The sequence below is a fragment of the Carcharodon carcharias genome, chromosome 1 (genome assembly GCF_017639515.1).
Source record: "Carcharodon carcharias isolate sCarCar2 chromosome 1, sCarCar2.pri, whole genome shotgun sequence".
Taxonomy (NCBI): domain Eukaryota; kingdom Metazoa; phylum Chordata; class Chondrichthyes; order Lamniformes; family Lamnidae; genus Carcharodon; species Carcharodon carcharias.
The window spans coordinates 213,956,374-213,976,253 of NC_054467.1; the positions used below are offsets into that span (position 1 = coordinate 213,956,374).

Genomic DNA, 19,880 nt, shown 5'->3' on the forward strand with positions numbered 1-19,880 from the left:
TGATCTCACCAAGGCTCTATATAATTGCAGTAAACCACCTTTACTCTGATACTCAAATGCTTATGTAATAAAGACCAAGATACCATTTGCTTTCGTAATTGCTTGTTGTACCTGCATGTTAGCTTTCAGTGACTCATCAACAAGAACACCCAAATCCATCTGAAGTTCAACACTTCCCAGCCTCTCACCATTTAAGAAACATTCTGTATTTATGTTTTCCCTATAAAAGTGAATGACCTTACAGTTCTCCAGATCGTATTCCACCTGCCAAATTTCTGCCCTTCACTTAGCCTCTTGAAATCCTGTTGATGCATCTTTGCATTGTCTGCACAACTCACACTTGCACCTCGTTTTGTGCCATCTCCAGACTTGGAAATACTACATTTAATCGCCACATCTAAATCATTGGTATAGATTGTGAATAGCTGCGAGCCAAGTACTGATCCTTGCAGTTCCCCACCAGTCACTGCCTGCCAACCTGAAAATAACTCATTTATTCTTACTTTTCCGTCTGATAATCATTTCTAAATCCATGCCAGTATGTGCCCCCACCCCCCCCTCCAATCCCATGTGCTCTAATTATGTTTACTAACCCATTGTACGGGAACTTGTCAAAAGCTTTCTGAAAATCCACATATGCCACACTCTCCAGTTCCCCCTTATCTATTCTGCTAGCTACATCCTCAAAAAAAAAATCCCAACTAGTTTGTTAAACATGAATGCCCTTGTGTTTTTAAAAATTCATCCATGGGATTTGGGCATTGCTGGCTAGGCCAGCATGTATTGCCCATACCTAATTGCCCTTGAGAAGGTGGTGGTGAGCTGCCTTTTTTACTGCTGCAGTCCATGTGGTGTAGGTATACCTACAGAGCTGTTAGGTAGGAAGTTAAAGGCTTTTGATGGATTGACTTCCAACAACCACAACCGTCTTCCTTTTTGCTAGGTAGAACTTCAACCAGCAGGGAGTTTTCCCATTGACCTCAGTTTTGCTAGGGCTCCTTGATGCCACACTCAGTTAAATGCTACCTTGATGTCTAGGGCAGTCACTCTCACTTCACCTCTGGAATTCAGCTCTTTTGTCCATGTTTAAACCAAGGTTGTGATGAAGTCAGGAGCTGAGTGGCCCTGACAGAATCCAAACTGAATGTCATTGAGCAGTTTATTGGTGAGTAAATGCTGTTTGCTAGCACTGCCAATGGTTCATTTTTACAGGAACAAAATTGAAAAGCAAAGAAGTTATGTTAAATTTATGCTCAGTTCTATACTGTAAAATTGATATAGAGGCACTGGAATATGGGCAAAACCATACAAAGATACAAATGAAGATACAAATTAAGAGCAAGAGTAGACCACTGGGCCCTTTGAGCCTGCTCCGCCATTCAGTAAGATTATAGAATCATGGAGTTATACAGCACAGAAACAGGCCCTTTGGCCCATTGTGTCCATGCCGTCCATCAAGCACCTAGCTACTGTAATATCATTTTCCAGCACTTGGCCTGTAGCCCTGTATGCTATGGCTGATCTGAATGAAACCTCAATTCCACATTCCCACCTACCTTTGATAAGCTTTCACTCACTTGCTTATCAAAATTCTATCTACCTCTACCTTAAAAATATTCAAAGGCCCTGCTTCCACAGCTTTTTGAGGAAGAGAGTTCCAAAGACTCACTACACAGATTTTTTTTTTCCCCTTATCTCTGTCCTAAATATTCGACCCCTTATTTTTAAATAGTGGCCCCTAGTACTATATTCTCCAACAAAAGCAAACACACTGACACTGTCAAGACCCCTCAGGATCTTTTTATGTTTCAATCAAGTCACCCCTTACTCTTCTATACTCTAGTGGTTACTAGTGTGTCTAACGTTTTCTCATAATACAACCTGCCCACTCCAGGTATTAGTTTAGCAAACCTTCTCTGAACTGCTTCCAATTCATTTACATCCTTCTTTAAATAAGGAGACCATTGCTGTACACAGTACTCCAGATGTGGTCTCACCAATACCCTGTATAACTGAAGCATAACTTCCCTACTTTTGTATTCAATTCCCCTTGCAATAAATGATAACATTCTATTAGCTTTCCTAATTACTTGCTGTACCTGCATTCTAGCCTTTTGTGATTCATGCACCAGGACCCTAGATCCTTCTGCATCTCTGTGTTCTGCAATCTCTCACCATTTAGATAATATGTTTATTTTTATTTTTCCTGCCAAAATGGACAATTTCACACTTTTCCACGTTATTTTTCCATTGTGAGGCCTCTGCCCACTCACTTAACCTGGCTATATCCCTTTGCATCCTCTTTGTGTCCTCTTCACATCTTCCTAACCTACCTTTATGAGGATTCACAAGGATGTCACCAGACTGGGAGGTGATACTCATCAGGAAATACTGAACTGGCCCATTCTATAGAGAGCCCCAGCTCTCTGTCGAAGAGAGAAGGTTGATGGGTAACCTGGTATGAAAGTGTTTAATATGGTAGATGTCGAGAAGATGCTTCTACTTGTGGGAAAGACCAAATCTAGGGAGCCATAAATATAAGATAGTCACCAATAGATCCAAGAAGGAATTCAGGAAAAACATATTTACCCAAAGAATAGCAAGATTGAGGAACTCACTACCATAGATAGAAAACACAAAGGAAAGTTAGAGAAGCACAAGGGAGAATGGAACTGAAGGATGTGATAATAGGACTGGAGGGAGAAGAGGTTCTTGTGGCTCTTTTGTCAGTCTGGACCAGTTGAGCCCAATGGCCTGTTTTGTGTTGTACACACAAGGTAATTTGATGTTCAGTAACAAAAAAAGGCAGCTCAACCTTGGGACTCCAAATTATCTTCAAAAGTTAGTATTATATCATCAATTTAGGTCAGCAACAAAAAAGAATGCATAAAACACAAAAAAAATTAATGTTTTAAATGTGAACGTAAATATGGATGAAGTTCGGCTACAGCCTAGTCTAAATGCGGACCTGCTTAATTTGTATTATCCAGTTGATTCAAATTGAAAATTATGCAAAGGTGGCTCCTGTGCTTCATCTGGGTCACTGAATAATTTAGACTTCTTGCAAACATATAACAACTCCAAATTATCAGTAGACTGTATTTTAAAACTTCCAAACTGTTTGGGGTTTGGAGGGTTGTTCAAGATTATAACGAGAGAAAACAAAACAAGGAAAACACTAACCTCAAGCTCATTTTCATCAAATATTTTAATCAAGTCAATAGGGATGAGTTCTGTGAAGCCCTGCAAATGAATTTCAGTGAAAGAAAAAAGTATCACTACTTATGTACAAAACATTATGAATACTACACCAAATTAGTACATTTCAAATACATATATAGCTATCTTTAGTTGTTAGGAAATTTGGAGACCTGAATTAGCCATATATGTTGAAAAATATTTAGCTTTTTTCTTTGTTACCCTTACACAATTCATGATTCCAAGTGACTTGGCTAGGCTGCTAACTTGCCAATTAGGTATATGATTAGGAGTTAGAAGCTGCACAGAAGCAGTAGCATTTTTCCCTAATTCCTGGTGAAGAATTACTTGGTCTCTGATTAGCAACCCTTATCTTGTGGCCACAAGAGGATTTGAAAATGTCCACTCCCACTCTACTACTCATTGGCTGTTCAATGAGCTACAACACTGCACTGTGTAAAGAAACATTTCCAGATAAAAGCTATTGCTTTCACATGTTACTGCACTCTCTACTCACTAACATATTGTCCAAATATACATTGATCAAAGTAATTTAAGTATAACAAAATTGAAGATCTGGCACGCTCTGCATGCCACAAGGACCACTGTCCTACTGAAAATCTTTATGCAGAAACTAAAATATGTCAGTTATTCCCAAATTTAAATCAATATTATGTTCCATGCTGCCTGCTCAAAGTGAAATATTTGATATAAAGTGTGTTGAGCACCACCTTGTGGTATCCGTAAACCACTGTACACATGCCTTCTTTTCCCCCAACGGTTGCCAATATTTAATGAACTGCTAGCATAATTATTCAAAAAACTGAAGTCTGGCTAAAAGAACATGTCTAGAATAACCATTTTTGCAGGCAGGGGAAAACACAAAATCCAATGGAGGGAACATTTCATCCCACATACACTCATGTGGAAAGCTGTGTACATTGATTCAAAAATACACAGGTAGAAACCCTAGTGTGCACATTTCATTCTTCAATTAACACATTACAAATTATGAATAAAGTAACAATTGCTGGCATATGAAACAGATGGTTCATGATGAATACTGAATTCTACTTTACAAAAACAACCATTACCTCCATGAAGGCATTCATCTGTTTCTGCACCCGATTTACAAACCTCCATTGGATGACTAAGCTGCATGTGGGGAAACAAAAGTAAAAATCAAACCCAGAGGGAAGTGAGAATACTCGGGAACTTAATTTTAATTTTATGTTTAGCTTTTTAAATGTTTCAGCTGGTTGAGAAAACACGTGTCTCCCTGGGCAACTGATGGCTAATTTTGAGATCACACACTGTAATACTGAAGTAAACACTGATCTAGTGTAGAGAGGGGCCACAATGTTGATTTGCAATGTTGATGGTCAGAGCTATTAGGAAAGGTTAGGAAATAAATATATTATATCATGTTATATGTGTCCAGTGGCGTACCACAGGGATCTGTGCTTGGTCCCCTATTAGTTGTCATTTATATAAACGACATAGATGACTATGTGGGTTGTAGGATTGGTAAGTTTGCGGATGACACAAAGAATGGCTGGGTGGTTAACAATGAGGTTGTGTGCCTTGGGCTACAGGAAGATATGGATGGGATGGTCAAATGGGCAGATAAGTGGCTGATGGAATTTAATCCTGAAAAGTATGAGGTGATACACTTTGGAAGGAGTAATTTGACAAGGTAGTATTCAATGAATGGCATGGCACTAGGAAGTTCTGAGGAACAAAGGGACCTTGGCGTGTGTGTCAATAGATCTCTGAAGGCAGAGGAGCACATTAGTGGGATGGTGAAAAAGGCATATGGGACACTTGCCTTTATCAATCGAGGCATAGATTACAAAAGTAGGGAGGTCACGTTGGAGTTGTATAGAACCTTGGTGAGGCCACAGCCTGAGTACTGTGTGCAGTTCTGGTTGCCACATTATAGGAAGGATGTGATTGCACTGGAGGGGGTGCAGAGGAGATTCACCAGGATGTTACCTGGGATGAAACATTGAAGTTATGAAGAGAGGTTGGATAGACTTGGGTTGTTTTCGTTGGAGCAGAGAAGATTGAGGGCCACCTGATTGAGGTGAACAAGATTATGAGGGGCATGGACAGGGTGGATAGGGAGCAGCTGTTCCCCTTAGTTGAAGGATCAGTCACAAGGGGGCATAAGTTCTAGGTGAGGGGCAGGAGATTTAGGGGGGATGTGAGGAAAAACTTTTTTACTCAGAGGGTGGTGACGATCTGGAATTCACTGCCTGGGAGGGTGGTGGAGGCGGGTTGCCTCACATCCTTTAAAAAGTACCTGGATGAGCACTTGGCATGTCATAACATTCAGGACTATGGGCCAAGTGCTGGTAAATGGGATTAGAAAGGTAGGTCAGGTGTTTCTCACATGTCGGTGCAGACTCGATGGGCCAAAGGGCCTCTTCTGCACTGTGATTCTGTGAATGATATATAAAATGTTAAGTGAGATCAAAAAGGCCAATTTTGAGCATTATTTGTTAAACTACAACTGCTGAACAAAGGGACCTAGATACAAACTGGTAAAAGACAAGTTTAGGACTGTAGTCTAGAAATTCTTCTTCATACCAAGCACAACAAATACCTTGAATGATATATGAGGCAGAGTAGTGAAGTGATAGGTACAGTATGCTCATGCAATTGCATGCAAAGTATTAGCCTGATTAGAAAATTGGCTTAGCAGCAGGTGACAAAGAGTAGGGATAACAGATACTCAGCAGGATGTGACTAGTGACATCCCACAGGGATCCGTGTTGGGGCCCCAGAACATTCACTTACATTTATTAATGACTTAGACAAGGGGGTAGAGCCATCTATCCAAATTTGCCAATGGCACAAAAAAACTTGCATTTTTATCAGGCCTTTAATGTAATCCAGCATCCCAAGACATTTTACAGAGACTTTATAAAACAAAATATAAAAAAAATTAAGAGACAGTATTGTAAATAGTCTAGATAGAAACATAAAATTGCAAGAGATATTAACAGATTAAGGGAATGGGTAAAACTATAGCAACTGGAGTACAATACAGGCAAGTATGGGGTCATCCACTTTGAAGCTAAAAAGGATAGATCAGAGTACTTTCTAAATGGTGAAGTGCTAAAAACGTTGAAGGTCCAGAGAGTCAATGTTTATAGATCATTAAAATATCAAGGAAAGGTTTCAAAACACAAACCAGAAAAGCTAATGGAGTGCTGGGCTTTATAAACATAGGATTAGAATACCAGGAGTTAGAAGTCATAAAAAAGTTAACTACTGAAGATTCAGGAAATGTGAAATAAAAACAAAAAACTTATTAAGACTTTTAACAACTTACTCATAAAACTTAAAAATTTTCTGAAGATCATCAACCTGAAACATTGGGCAGAATTTTGCCCTTGGTGGGCATGCGGGCCCCACTGGCTCGGCGGCAGGTGGACAGCCGATCCCCGCTGCCATTTTGAGTGGGAGGGCCAACGGCCTGCCCGACAGGAAGCGCTATTCGCTTTCTGTGCGGGGGAAGGGAATCCCCAGCTGTCAAAGCGCACTCTTTCAAGCATGCGCAATACTCCCTGAGGCAAAGTACTGTCTCAGGGAGATTACGGACAGTCCAGAAAACTTTAAAAATAGAAAAATTAAGAAATTATTAACATGTCCCCCTCATGTGACAATGTCACCAGAGATGGGACATGTTAATAATTATCACATAAAATGTATTAAAATTTTTAAAAACGGACATGAAACCTCATCCCGCCAGTGGATGAGGTTTCACGTATTATCAGAAACCCGCTGGGGCTCTTGGCCTGCCCGCCAGCCTTACGGTTGGACGGACAGGTCTTTAATTATCTTAATTACTCTGTCAATGGCCTCAATTGGCCATTGACAGGTCGGCGGGCGGACAGTTGATTTTGCTGTCCGCCGGCTTCCTAAAAATTTAAAGGGACTGGGATGACGTCGGGGGTTCCTCCTGACGTCATCCTGCACCACTTTCCTGTCGGCGAGCGGGCCCCACCCCCAAATCGCCGACGGGGAAATTCAGGCCATTAACTCTGTTTCTCTCTCCAAAGATACTGCCTGATCTACTGAGTACTTCAAGCATTTTTTGAAAGTTCGAAGACATCCTGCAGGTATACAAAGCCCAGGTTGGACCACACCTGGAGCAGAGTTCAGTTCTGGGCACCATACCTTGGGAAGGATATACTGGCCTTAGAGAGGGTGCAGCATATATTTACTAGAATAATATAAAACCAAAATACTGTAGATGCTAGCATTGCAATTATGATATTTAAAAGACTTATGTTTTGGGACTATGTCTTTAATTTAAGGTACAATGAAGGGGGTCAAGCAGCCCGTTTTGAAGACTGCCTTACAGCAAGCCTGGCTGGTTACATATGAAGATATGAATTAGGAGCTGGAGTAGACCATGTTGATTGTTAGAGATTAAAGGGGCCTCAGGTAGTTTTACTGGGAAGAAGGTGCAAGGACTTGAAGACAATAGTAGCAGCCTGTGTGCTGACAATTAGACAGACTGAGTCTCCCAGAAAAGTGTTGAGAATGTCTGCTTGTAAATAGTTGTGCTTTAAACTGTCCACTTAGTTTCAAAATGAACGAGAGTTGGGATCCCAAGGATAGCTAATCAGCATTTCTATCTGGATACAAGCCCCATGTGATTCACATCGTCATGGGGATGTGTTTTGAGAAGGGAAGGGTTTCTAAGATACCCTTGAAAACACTCTGACACTGTTAGTCATCAGGGTCCAAGATAGAGAGAAAGAGAGAAACTGGAGGCAGAAACCCTCAATGGTTTACCGCACCAAAATGCAGGTGTGAGCTTGTGCTTGGATTGAAAAGACCAAATTTGTGAGGAGTTTAACCGAAGCTGGAAGATTTGTCCAGCTTTAGCTATAGGGAGAGGTATCTAACAATACTCTCACCATGAAGGACAGTTTTTGGATTAGAAGTTACCTGGCTGAAAAAGAAAAAGAATAGAAATCAACCTTCCTAAGCCAAGAATCACTTTGGAATGATTTAGAGAGAATTGAATATCTATTTAAAGGTCAGTGTAACATATAACTCTGAAGTGGGGTTTTTTCCAGTTGTGGTAAAAAAAAAGGCGTAATCTGCTCTGTAGTTTAAAGTATAAGTTGCTTACAAAAGTAGTGCGTAGTCAGTACAGCTTTTAGTCTTTTGTTACAATAAAGATCTTAAAACATGAAATCTTCTTGTGTCATGCTTTCAGCTAGTCACTGGAAGTTCAAATTTCTTTTTAAAAATTATCAGTCCCCAAGGGGATCAAAGCACTAGAAATTGAAATAAGAAACAAAAAATGCTGGAAACACATAGTAGGTCAGGCAACAGTGAAGAAAGAAACAGAATTAAAGTTTTAAGGGCAGATAACTTTTTGCTAGAATTAGAAAAAATTAGAAATATAACAGCTTTTAAGCAAGTACAGACACAGGGTGAAGGGATTTGTTGGGGCAGGTGTGGGGATGAACACAAGGGAAGGTCTGTGATAAGTTGGAAGGCAGAAGGGGTTAAATGATAAGAGAAATGATGGTGCAAGACAAAATGAGACCGTAAAGGGTTACAATAAAGACAAACAAAAGATGGGTCTAGAGGAGATGTAATTGGGAAAACCAGAATCATCAACAGCTGCCAAGAGAAACATTAGGGACAGAGGCTATGATCTGAAATTGTTGAATTGTTGTTTGAGTCTGGAAAACTGCAAAGTGCCTAATTGAGAAAGCTGATGTTGCTTCTTGAGTTTACATTGAATTTCATTCCAAGAGGTAGAGAATAGTGATGTCAGAGTGAGATTGGAAAGAGAAGTAGAATGACAGGTGACTGGAAACTTGGGATCATGCTTGCTGAACTGAACTGAATGCGCTGTTCCACAAAACGGTCATCCAATCTGTTTGGCCTTCCCAATGTAGAGAATACTACATTGTGAGCAGCAAATATGGTTTACTAAATTGAAAGAAAGACAAGTAAATCACTGCTTCACCTGGAAGGAATGTTTAGGGTCCTGAACTGTGAAAAGGGAAGAGATATTAAAATAGTCGTTTGGAATTATAGAACTTGAGTATTGCTGAAAACAGAGACATGTCAAAGCTTTTTGTCTTGCACTCATCAAGGCACTTAGCAAAAATACCAATATGAGGGGGAAAACAACAATTTATACTGTATGAAAAGTGAGTGATGATTGATTGGTACAGGCATTGCAACAGTGAATGCACCAATTGATGGTGACTGACAGTTAACTGCCAAATATTGTTTGAAATTTAAATCAGACAGCTTGACCCTGAGTGGTCACGGCATTGCCCTGAGGAATGAGTTAACAAATAGCTGCCACTTATTTTGTTTAGCTGAAACAGGCACGTGTGTGTACATGTTCTTTCTGTCTGCAAAGAACAGGGCTTTTGTATTAATATATATAGCTTCCAATACACAGAATTTCATCACACTGTGAACCCGACTAACAATCCTACATTGGTTGTCAGTGTAATTCTTAGTACACTGAGGATTATTTAGCAAATGGCTACCCTGTCCAATCAGGGGATCACATCTAACGTTGGACATTGTATTTTGAGTTTTGCATGCACGGGCTGGTTGGGTTCGGACTGTACCTTATCTTAAATAACTGGTGTTGCCATGGGATCCTCTCTGGGCCCAGCTCTTACAAACATTTTTGTTGGGTTCCATGAGAAACATGTCCTCGATAGAATGACACCTAACCTCCTACCCCTTGCATATTTCCGGTATGTGGATGATATCTTCGCTTTTTTTAAATCCACAGCTGCATGTAATAATTTCCATACATGTCTTAATGGGCACCCTCCTGCACTCAAATTTACCTTTGCAATGCAGCAGTCAAATGAACTCCACTTCCTTCATGTATTCGTTGAGCAATATGCCAGGCGGTTTTCCACCATGGTCTACCGAAAGCCTACCTTCACTGGTCAATACACACATTGGGATTCTTAAAGTTCCACACGCTATAAGATTGGTCTTATTGGTAATCTTGTAAATAGGGCCCAAGCCTTTGCTCACCGTGAAAACTTTATGCTGAAAGAGGGCACATCAAAGGCATCCTGCAGGATAATAGCTACCCTGGTCAGATCATTTCGCGTTGTATATCACACAAACTCATGAATGGGCCTAAGGCCATCACTTTTGACCCTGAGAAGCGCCCAGCCTATCTCAGATTATCCTGGAAGTGCAAGGTATCTCAAATATTTGAGCAACAGGTGAACCTATCAAGTGGAGCTGAAACCACTGCTACTATGCAGTAGCAACACAAGTGGTATTCGCCATTAACAGGATGCTGCTGTTAAGCCAAAATGACATTCTTCACATAAATGAGTAATGTAGTGCATGAATTTCAGTGCCAATGTGACGCTAGGAATGTAAGCCATATGTCCCAAAGATTGACAGACAAAATCAAACAGCATGTCCCAGCCACTGTTCACAACAGGTAAGGTACAGACCGTACCCAAGCAGCCCATGCTTGCAAAACTCAAAACACTGTGTCCAACATGAGATGTGATTCCACGGTTGGTCAACATTTACTAAATAATCCTCAGTGTGTTAAGAATTACGTTGACAACCAATTTAAGATTGTCAGTCGGGCTTGCATTTGTGTATTGGAAGCTACATATATTAATACACAGGGCCTTTTTTTGCAGATAGAAAGAACATACATTGCACCTATTTTAGCTAAACAAAATAAATGACAGCCATTTGCTGATTCAAGACTAGGGCAATGCCTTGACCAATCAGGGCTATTTAAATTTAAATCAATGCTTGGCAGTTAACTGTCAGTCACCATCAATTGCTGCATTCTCCACGGCAATGCTTGTACCAATCAGAGTCCACTTGCCAATCAGCACTCTCTTCTCAAACAGTATAAGTTGTTGTTTTCCCTTTATATTGGTATTCTTGCTAAGCTTCCTGATGAATGCAAGATGAAAAGCTTCAACATCTCTCTTTATTCAGTAATACTCAAGATATTAAGATATTCAAAATATGAAGATGAACCAATTTCAATGGTTGGGGAATCTAGACCAGGGTCACTGCCTAAACCTTAGAGCCAGACCTTTCAGGAATAAAGTTAGGAAACAGAACCACACACAAACGGTGGTGGAAGTTTGGAACACACTTCCACAAATGAGAGCTGAAGCCGGGTCAACAGTTAAGTTTTAAATCTGAGATTCATAGATTTTTGTTAAATAGAGGCATTAAGGGATAAGGGGCAGATGGGTTTATGGAATTAGGTCACAGGTCGGCCATGATCTCAGTCAATGATGGAACAGGACACTAATCAGGTCCCTGTCATGCAAAATTGGAAGGATCAGGCAGATGGACCAAATGCCCCTCATTACTTTTACAATTAATGCTATTGCAATAATGCTTCTGAACAGCAATATAACTTTTATTATTGCAACAGGGAGCCCAAACTATAACATTAAACAGATAATTCCTATTATATCTTATTTGATTTTAAAATTAGTTATCACAATCTCAAGATTGGGTATGCAGGCTTTAATTGCAGTGCAAAAATCCAACATTTTTGAGACTGTGCTGTGGCAAAGCACAAACCTCATTAAACCTTCTGATTTAGGACACTGACATTTCCAAAATCATTATCATTGCATGAAAAAGCTAATTCACAACAGCTCAAAAGAAAAACAGTCACAACACTAGGGAATAACTAGCGTGTGTAGTTGAGGGAAGGACACAAAGGAGATAATAAAAAGGAAAGATAGTTAAATTAAGTAAATATTCACTTACTCTATATACTCCCTTTTGTTTTCATTAGTAACCACCATGTCCGAACCATTGGGTTTCAGATCCACTTGATAGGTCTACAAAGGACATGTTAAATTACTGAAACTACACAACAAAGAGGCTGTCAAAAAGATGATACTCAAACAAAAACAATAATCTGTAATTAATGAAATTTAGCCCTCATGAAATACAACACATATATTTTCTTTTTAAAGAAATGCATACTGAAATGGTTTCTTAAAAAACATCAGTTATACAAAAAGTAGCTTTTGGGCATGCAGAAGGTCACCAACGCAAAGGTGACTCGGAGAGGCATCACTCAGTGAGGGAACAACCACAAGTTAGCAGATGTAACATGTCAGCTAAATAATGGCAAAGCACAGATGACTTGAGTACACCACCTGCTCCATGAAGACTGCAGGAGATGGTTAGCTATCCAGATGGCAATATCGATAGCAATGAAGGTCACTGATGCTCTTTTATGACAAAAATCCATAAAAACAGGTACATCACAGGAATCAATAGCTTTTCAAGGCTTTGGTCCACATAGGAGATAATCATGACAATTTATTTGAATTTGAGGGGAAAAAGTCTATTAAACCACACAAGATAACTTCATTTTTAAAATTCTTTCACGGGTTGTGGGTGTCCCTGGCTAGGCCAGCATGTATTGCCCATCTCTAATCACCCTCAGGAAGGTGCTGGTAACCCACCTTCTTGAAATGCAGCAATCCATGTGATGTGGGTACACCCACAGTGCTGTTAGGGAGCACGTTCCAGGATTTTGACCCAGCAACAGTGAAGGAATGGTGATATATTTCCAGTTAGGATAGTGTGTGGCTTGGAGGGGGTGGTGTTCCCATGTATTTACTTCCCTTGCCCTTCTAAGATGTAGAGGTCATGGGTTTGGAAGCTACTGTCTAAGAAGCCTTGGTGAGTTGCTGCAGTGCATCTTGTATTTGGTACACACTGCTGCAGTGATCGAGGGAATGAATGTTGAACTTGGTGGATGGGGTGCCAATCAAGCTTTGTTCCAAATGGGGTCAACCTTCTTGAAAGCTATTGGGCTGCACTCATCCAGGCAAGTGGAGAGTATTCCATCACACTCCTGGCTTGTGCCTTGTAGATGGTAGACAGGCTTGGGGGAGTCAGGATGTGAATTACCTCTTTATATGGGTGGTCCAGTTCAGTTTCTGGTCAATGGTAACCCCCAAGATGCAGAGAATGGGGGATTCAGTGATGGTAATGCAATTGAATGTCAAGGAGAGATGGTTGGATTCTCTCTTGTTGGAGGTGGGCATTGCTTGGCACTTGTGTGATGAGAATGTTACTTGCCACTTGTCAGTCCAAGCCTGGATATTGTCCAGGTCTTGCTGCATATGGGCGTGGACTGCTTCAGTATCTGAGGAGTCGCGAATGGTAAACATTGTGGAATCATCAACAAATGTCCACAATTCTGGCCCTATGATAGGAGGAAGGTCATTGATGAAGCAGCTAAAGATGGCTGGTCCTCAGACACTACCCCGAAGAACTCCTTCAGCGATATCCTGCGATTGAAATGACTGACCTCAAACGTAACCATCTTCCTTCATGCTAGGTATGAATCCAATCATTGGAGAGTTTTCCCTCTTATCCCCATTGACTCCAGTTTTACTAGGGCTCCTTGATGCCATACTTGGTCAAATGGTGCCTTGATGTCAAGGGCAGTGACCCTCATTTAACCTCTTGACTTTCATTTTTTGGACCAAGGCTGTAATGAGGTGAGGAGATGAGCGGAAGCAAACTGAGCATCAGTGAGCAGGTTATTGCTGAGTAAGTGCCGCTTAATAGCGCTATCAACGACACCTTCCATTGCTTTACTGATGATTGAGAGTAGATTGATGGGGCAGTAATTGGCCTGGTTGGATTGGTCCTGCTTTTTGCAAACAGGGCAAACCTGGGTAATTTTCCACATTACCAGGTAGATGCCAGTGTTGTAACTGAATACCTTTGCTAAGGGCGCAGCTCATTCTGAAGACCAAGTCTTCAGTACTATTGCTGGAATGTTGTGAGAGCCTTTGCAGTATCCAGTGCCTTCAGCTGTTTCTTGATACCACGTGGAGTGAATCGAATTGGCTGAAGACTGGCATGTGAGATGCTGGGGATCTCTGGAGGAGGCCAAGCTGAGTCATCCACTCAGCACTTTTGTTTGAAGATTCTTGCAAACGCTTCAGCCTTATCTTTTGTAGTTTAGGGGGAGGTGGTGGCAAAGTGGTATTGTCACTGGACTAGTAATCCAGAGATCTAGGGTAATTCTTTGGGGACCCTGGTTCAAATCCCACCACAGCAAATGGTGAAATTTGAATTCAATAAAAATCTGGAATTAAAATCCTATGACAACCATGAAAGCATTGCCAACTGTCGCTAAAACCCAGCTGGTTCACTAAAGTCCTTTAGTGAAGGAAATCTGCTGTCCTTACCTGGTCTGGCCTACAAATGACTCCAGGCCCACAGCAATGTGGCTGAATCTTCAAAATAGCCTCTGAATGAGGGCAATTAGGGATGAGCAATAAATGCTGGCCTAGCCAGCAATGCCCACATCCCATGAACGAATAAAAAAAACTGATGTGCTGGGCTCTCCCATCGAGGATGGGGATATTTATGGAGCGTTCTCCTCCAATGAGTTGTTTAATGGTCTATCATCATTCACGACTGGATGGGGCAGGACTGCAGAGCATGGGTCTGATCTGTTGGTTGTGGAATCACTTAGCTCAGTCTATCACTTGCTGCTTATGTTGTTTGGCACGCAAGTAGTCCTGTGTTGTAGCTTGACCAGGTTGACACCTCATTTTTAGGTATGCCTGGTGCTGCCCCTGGCATGCCCTCCTGCACTCTTCATTGAACCAGTGCTGATCCACTGTTTTGGTGGTAATGGTAGAGTGGGGGATATGCCAGGCCATGAGGTTACAGATTGTGCCTAGATCTGTTTGAAATCTATCCCACTTAGCACAGTGGTACTGGCACACAATATGATGGAGGGTGTCCTCAATGTGAAGAAAGGGCTTTGTCTCCACAAGGACTGTGTGGTGGTCACTCCCTACCAATACTGTCATGGAGAGGTGCATCTGTGGCAGGCAGGTTGGTGAGGGTGAGGTTAAGTATGTTTTGCTCTCTTGTTGGTTCCCTTACCACCTGCCGCAGACCCAGTCTAGCAGCTATTCCTTTAGCTCAGTCTGTAGTGGTGCTACCGAACCTCTCGGTGATGGGCATTGAAGTCCCCCACCCAGAGTATATTCTGAGCCCTTGCCACCTTCAGTGCCTCTGCCAAGTGGTGTTCAACATGGAGGAGTAGTGCTTCATTAGCTCAAGGGAGGTGGGGGGAGGGGCACTACATGGTAATCAGGAGGTTATCTTTCCCATGTTTGACCTGATGCCATGAGACTTCATGGGGTCCGGAGTCGGTATTGAGGACTCCCACGGCAACTCCCTCCCAACTGTATACCACTGTGCTGACACCTCTGCTGGGTCTATCCTGACGGTGGGACATGACATACCCAGGGATGGTGATGGTGGTGTCTGGGACATTGTCTGTACGGTATGTTTCCACATGTATGACTTTGTCAGGCTATTGGTTGACTAATCTTTTGCACAGCTCTCCTAATTTTGACACAAGCCTCTAGATGTTAGTAAGGAGGATTTTGCAAGGTCAATAGGGCTGAGTTTTCCATTGTTGTTTCCAGTGCCTAGGTCGATGCCAGGTGGTCTGACCAGTTTCATTCCTTTTTTTAGACTTTTTAGCAGTTTGATACAACTGATTGGCTTGCTAGGCCATTTCAGAGGGCATTTAAGAGTCAATCACATTGCTGTGGGCCAGACCAGGTATGGACAGCACATTAGTGAACCAGATGGGTTTTTAAGACAATCGAGAATAGTTTCATGGTCAACATCAGACTTTTAATTCCAGGTTTTTATTGAATTCAAACTTCACCCTCTGCGTGGTGGGATTCAAACCCAGGTCCCCAGAGCATTACCCTGGGTCTCTGGGTTACTAGTCCAGTGACAATAGTGCTATACCACTGCCTGCCCTTAAATCTGTCCTGTTAGGGACGTCAGGAGGAGGCTGAGATGGACCATCCACCCAGCACTTTTGGCTGAAGATGGCTGCAAATGTTTCAATCTTGATTTTGCACTGATTCAATTTTGGTGAATTGCTATTAAGGCTCAAATTACATGCTTTATTCATAAATGTCATCAGTATGATTAGCTTGAAATATAGCAACCTTGAAATCTGTCAGAGGTTAGAAATCTACATACCTGCCCAAAATTTTCTTCATCTATACAAAACCTGAGATCCAGCTCAGTGGGGTCATTTTCAAGAATCCATTTCAAAGAATTGAAATATTCGCCATCCTAAAATGGAGCAACAATAATTTAAAGAGTTTATGGAGTGTGCAAAGGACAAAAACAAACTGCAATGACCATCTCATTCATTAGCAACTCTTTCTGCCTTTCACCGCCATCTATTTTGTTATCTAATCTCCCCTGCCTTCTACCCTATCATACACCTTTCCTTTTGTTCTTTCCTCCATCCCATCACACTCTCTTCCTGCCTGACTTAACGAACATACAAACAAGGAGGAATAGGCAATTCAGCCCCTCAGTAAAAACAAAAAACTGCGGATGCTGGAAATCCAAAACCACAACAGAATTACCTGGAAAAACTCAGCAGGTCTGGCAGCATCAGCGGAGAAGAAAAGAGTTGACGTTTCGAGTCCTCATGAACCTTCAACAGAACTGGGTGAATCCAAGGAGGGAGGGTGGGGGTTGGGTGGGGGGAGAGAAGTGGAGGGGGGGGGGGTGTGGTTGTAGGGACAAGCAAGCAGTGATAGGAGCAGATAATCAAAAGATGTCACAGACAAAAGAACAAAAGAACAGAGGTGTTGAAATTGGTGATATTATCTAAACGAATGTGCTAATTAAGAATGGATGGTAGGGCACTCAAGGTACAGCTCTAGTGGGGGTGGGGGGGCATAAAAGATTTAAAAATAATGGAAATAGGTGGGAAAAGAAAAATCTATATAAATTATTGGAAAAAACAAAAGGAAGGGGGAAGAAACAGAAAGGGGGTGGGGATGGAGGAGGGAGTTCAAGATCTAAAGTTGTTGAATTCAATATTCAGTCCGGAAGGCTGTAAAGTGCCTAGTCGGAAGATGAGGTGCTGTTCCTCCAGTTTGCGTTGGGCTTCACTGGAACAATGCAGCAAGCCAAGGACAGACATGTAGGCAAGAGAGCAGGGTGGAGTGTTAAAATGGCAAGCGACAGGGAGGTTTGGGTCATTCTTGTGGACAGACCGCAGGTGTTCTGCAAAGCGGTCGCCCAGTTTATGTTTGGTCTCTCCAAAGTAGAGGAGACTGCATTGGGAGCAACGAATGCAGTAGACTAAGTTGGGGGAAATGAAAGTGAAATGCTGCTTCACTTGAAAGGAGTGTTTGGGCCCTTGGACGGTGAGGAGAGAGGAAGTGAAGGGGCAGGTGTTGCATCTTTTGCGTGGGCATGGGGGGGTCATGATCCAGGGGGAGGTAGGAGCAAGTGTCTGCGAGTTGACCCTCAGCCTCCGCAAGGTAGAGGTCAGTGCGCCAGACAACAACAGCACCACCCTTGTCAGCGGGTTTGATGACGATGTTGGGGTTGGACCTGAGAGAACGGAGTGCAGTAAGTTCAGAGAAAGACAGATTAGAATGGGTGAGAGGAGCAGAGAAATTGAGACGACTAATGTCGTGCCGACAGTTCTCAATGAAAAGATCAAGAGAAGGTAAGAATCCAGAGGGAGGGGTCCAGGTGGAGGGAGAATATTGGAGGTGGGTAAAAGGATCCGTTGAACGGGGAGAGGACTCCTGCCCAAAGAAGTGAGCCCGGAGACGAAGACAGTGTTAGAAGAGTTCAGCATCGTGCCGAGCCCGAAATTCATTGAGATGAGGGCGTAAGGGTATGAAACTAAGTCCTTTGCTGAGCACTGAACGTTCAGCATCGGAGAGGGGAAGGTCATGGGGTATAGTGAATACACAGCTGGGGCTGGGATTGGAAAATGGGGTGGGGACGGAGGGACAGGCAGGAGTTGAGGGTCCTAGATGGGTGTTGGTGTCGATGAGTTGTTGGAGCTTGCGTTCCTTAGCACTTGAGATAAAGAGAAAAAGTTTCTTGTTGAGGCGTCGGATGAGACGAAGAATAAAATGAAACTGGGGGCACGCGCAGCTTTGAAAAAGGGTACAGCGGTGCTGCTGGAGGGAGAGGTCAAGTGTGTTCATATGGCGGCGCATGGCACTGAGAGTGGATCTCAGAATGTGACGGGAACAGCAGTCCGAGAAACGTTAGCCCCTCGAGCCTGCTCTGCCATTTGATAAGATCGTGGCTGATCTGATAGTAACCTGAAATCTGCATCCCACCTACCGCTGATAACCTATCGCCTCCTTGCTTACCAAGAATCTATCCATCTCTGACTTAAAAATATTCAAAGATTGTTTCCACCACCTTTTCAGGAAGATTTTCAAAGACTCACAAACACTGAGTGAAAAAATTTGACCTCATCTGTTTTAAATGGGCGACACCTTATTTTTAAACAGTGGCCGCTAGTTCCAGATCCTTCCACAAGAGGAAACTTCCTCTCCACATCCACTCTGCCAAGCCCAAGCAGGATCTTGTATGTTTCAATCAAATTGCCTCTTACTCTTCTAAACTCCAGCAGATACAAGCCTAGTCTGTCCAACCTTTCCTTATAAGACAATCCACCCATTCCAGTATTACTCTGGTAAACCTTCTCTGAACTGCTTCCAATGCATTTACATTCTTCCTTCAATAAGGTGACCAATTCTGTACACAGTACTCCAAATGTGGTCTCATTAGTGTCCTGTACAACTGAAGCATAACCTCCCTACTTTTGTATTTAATTCCCCTCACAATAAAAGATAACATTCTATTAAGCTTTCCTCATTATTTGCTGTACTTGCATACTAGCCTTTTGTGATTCATGCACTAGGATACCCAGTTCCCTCTGCAGCTCAGAGCTCTGCAATCTCTCAACATTTAGGTAATATGCTTCTCTTTTACTCTTCCTGCCAAAATGGACAATTTCATATTTTCCCACATTATACTCCATCTGCCAAACCTTTGCCCACTCACTTGCCTATCAATATCTGTTTGGAGCCTCCTTATGTCCTCTTCACAACTCACTTTCCTACCTATCTTTGTGTCATCAGCAAATTTGACAACCATCCCTACAATCCCTTCATCCAAGTCATTTGTAAATTGTAAACAGTTGAGGATCCAGCACTGATCTCTGTGGCATGCCACTCCTTACATCTTGCCAACCTGAAAAAGACCCATTTAAGCTTACTCTCTGCTTCCTGTTCATCAGCCATCTTCTATCCATGCCAATATGTTACTCTCTATACCATGAGCTTTTATTTTCTGCAATAACCCTTGATGTGACACTTTATCAATTGCAATTATTGCATCTCTAAGCACTCAGAGTTCTGACAAAGAGTCACTGATCTAAAATGTTAACTCTGTTCGTCTCTGCACATATGCTGCCAGTCCTACTGAATATTTCAAGCATTTTCTGTTCTTATGAAGTGACAATCTGATTTCACTAATGACTTGGATGTCCCAGTCCCAATACATCAATATTTAGGAAAGTAAACACACAAGATGAACACATGCCTCAATAGTTGTCTGTCAAGCAAAATCAGAAATAATGCAGTAAAATAAAACTACGACATGAAATGGACTGTGCATTGGGAGAGTTTTACTATGCAAAGAAAGCGAGGCGAATATCAAATCAATGGTTTAATTTGTACAAGCAAGATATTTATTTTCAGTAACACCTCACTCGTTCTGTAAAAGACTTATAAAATTCT

The 19,880-nt window shown here is 42.0% G+C and overlaps 1 protein-coding gene across 5 annotated transcripts in view; it reads right to left on the reverse strand.

Annotated features, from left to right (window-relative positions):
- The window catches only part of nedd4l (NEDD4 like E3 ubiquitin protein ligase), a 441,756-nt gene that overhangs the window by 23,094 nt on the left and 398,782 nt on the right, over nt 1–19,880 (reverse strand). For all 5 annotated transcript variants that reach the window (XM_041209743.1, XM_041209653.1, XM_041209560.1 and 2 more), the window contains 4 exons: nt 16,282–16,377; nt 11,992–12,065; nt 4,293–4,353; nt 3,184–3,243 (listed from right to left, as the gene is read on the reverse strand). In XM_041209743.1, the coding sequence (XP_041065677.1) occupies nt 3,184–3,243; nt 4,293–4,353; nt 11,992–12,065; nt 16,282–16,377 (291 nt within the window). The remainder of the gene's footprint in view (nt 1–3,183; nt 3,244–4,292; nt 4,354–11,991; nt 12,066–16,281; nt 16,378–19,880) is intronic.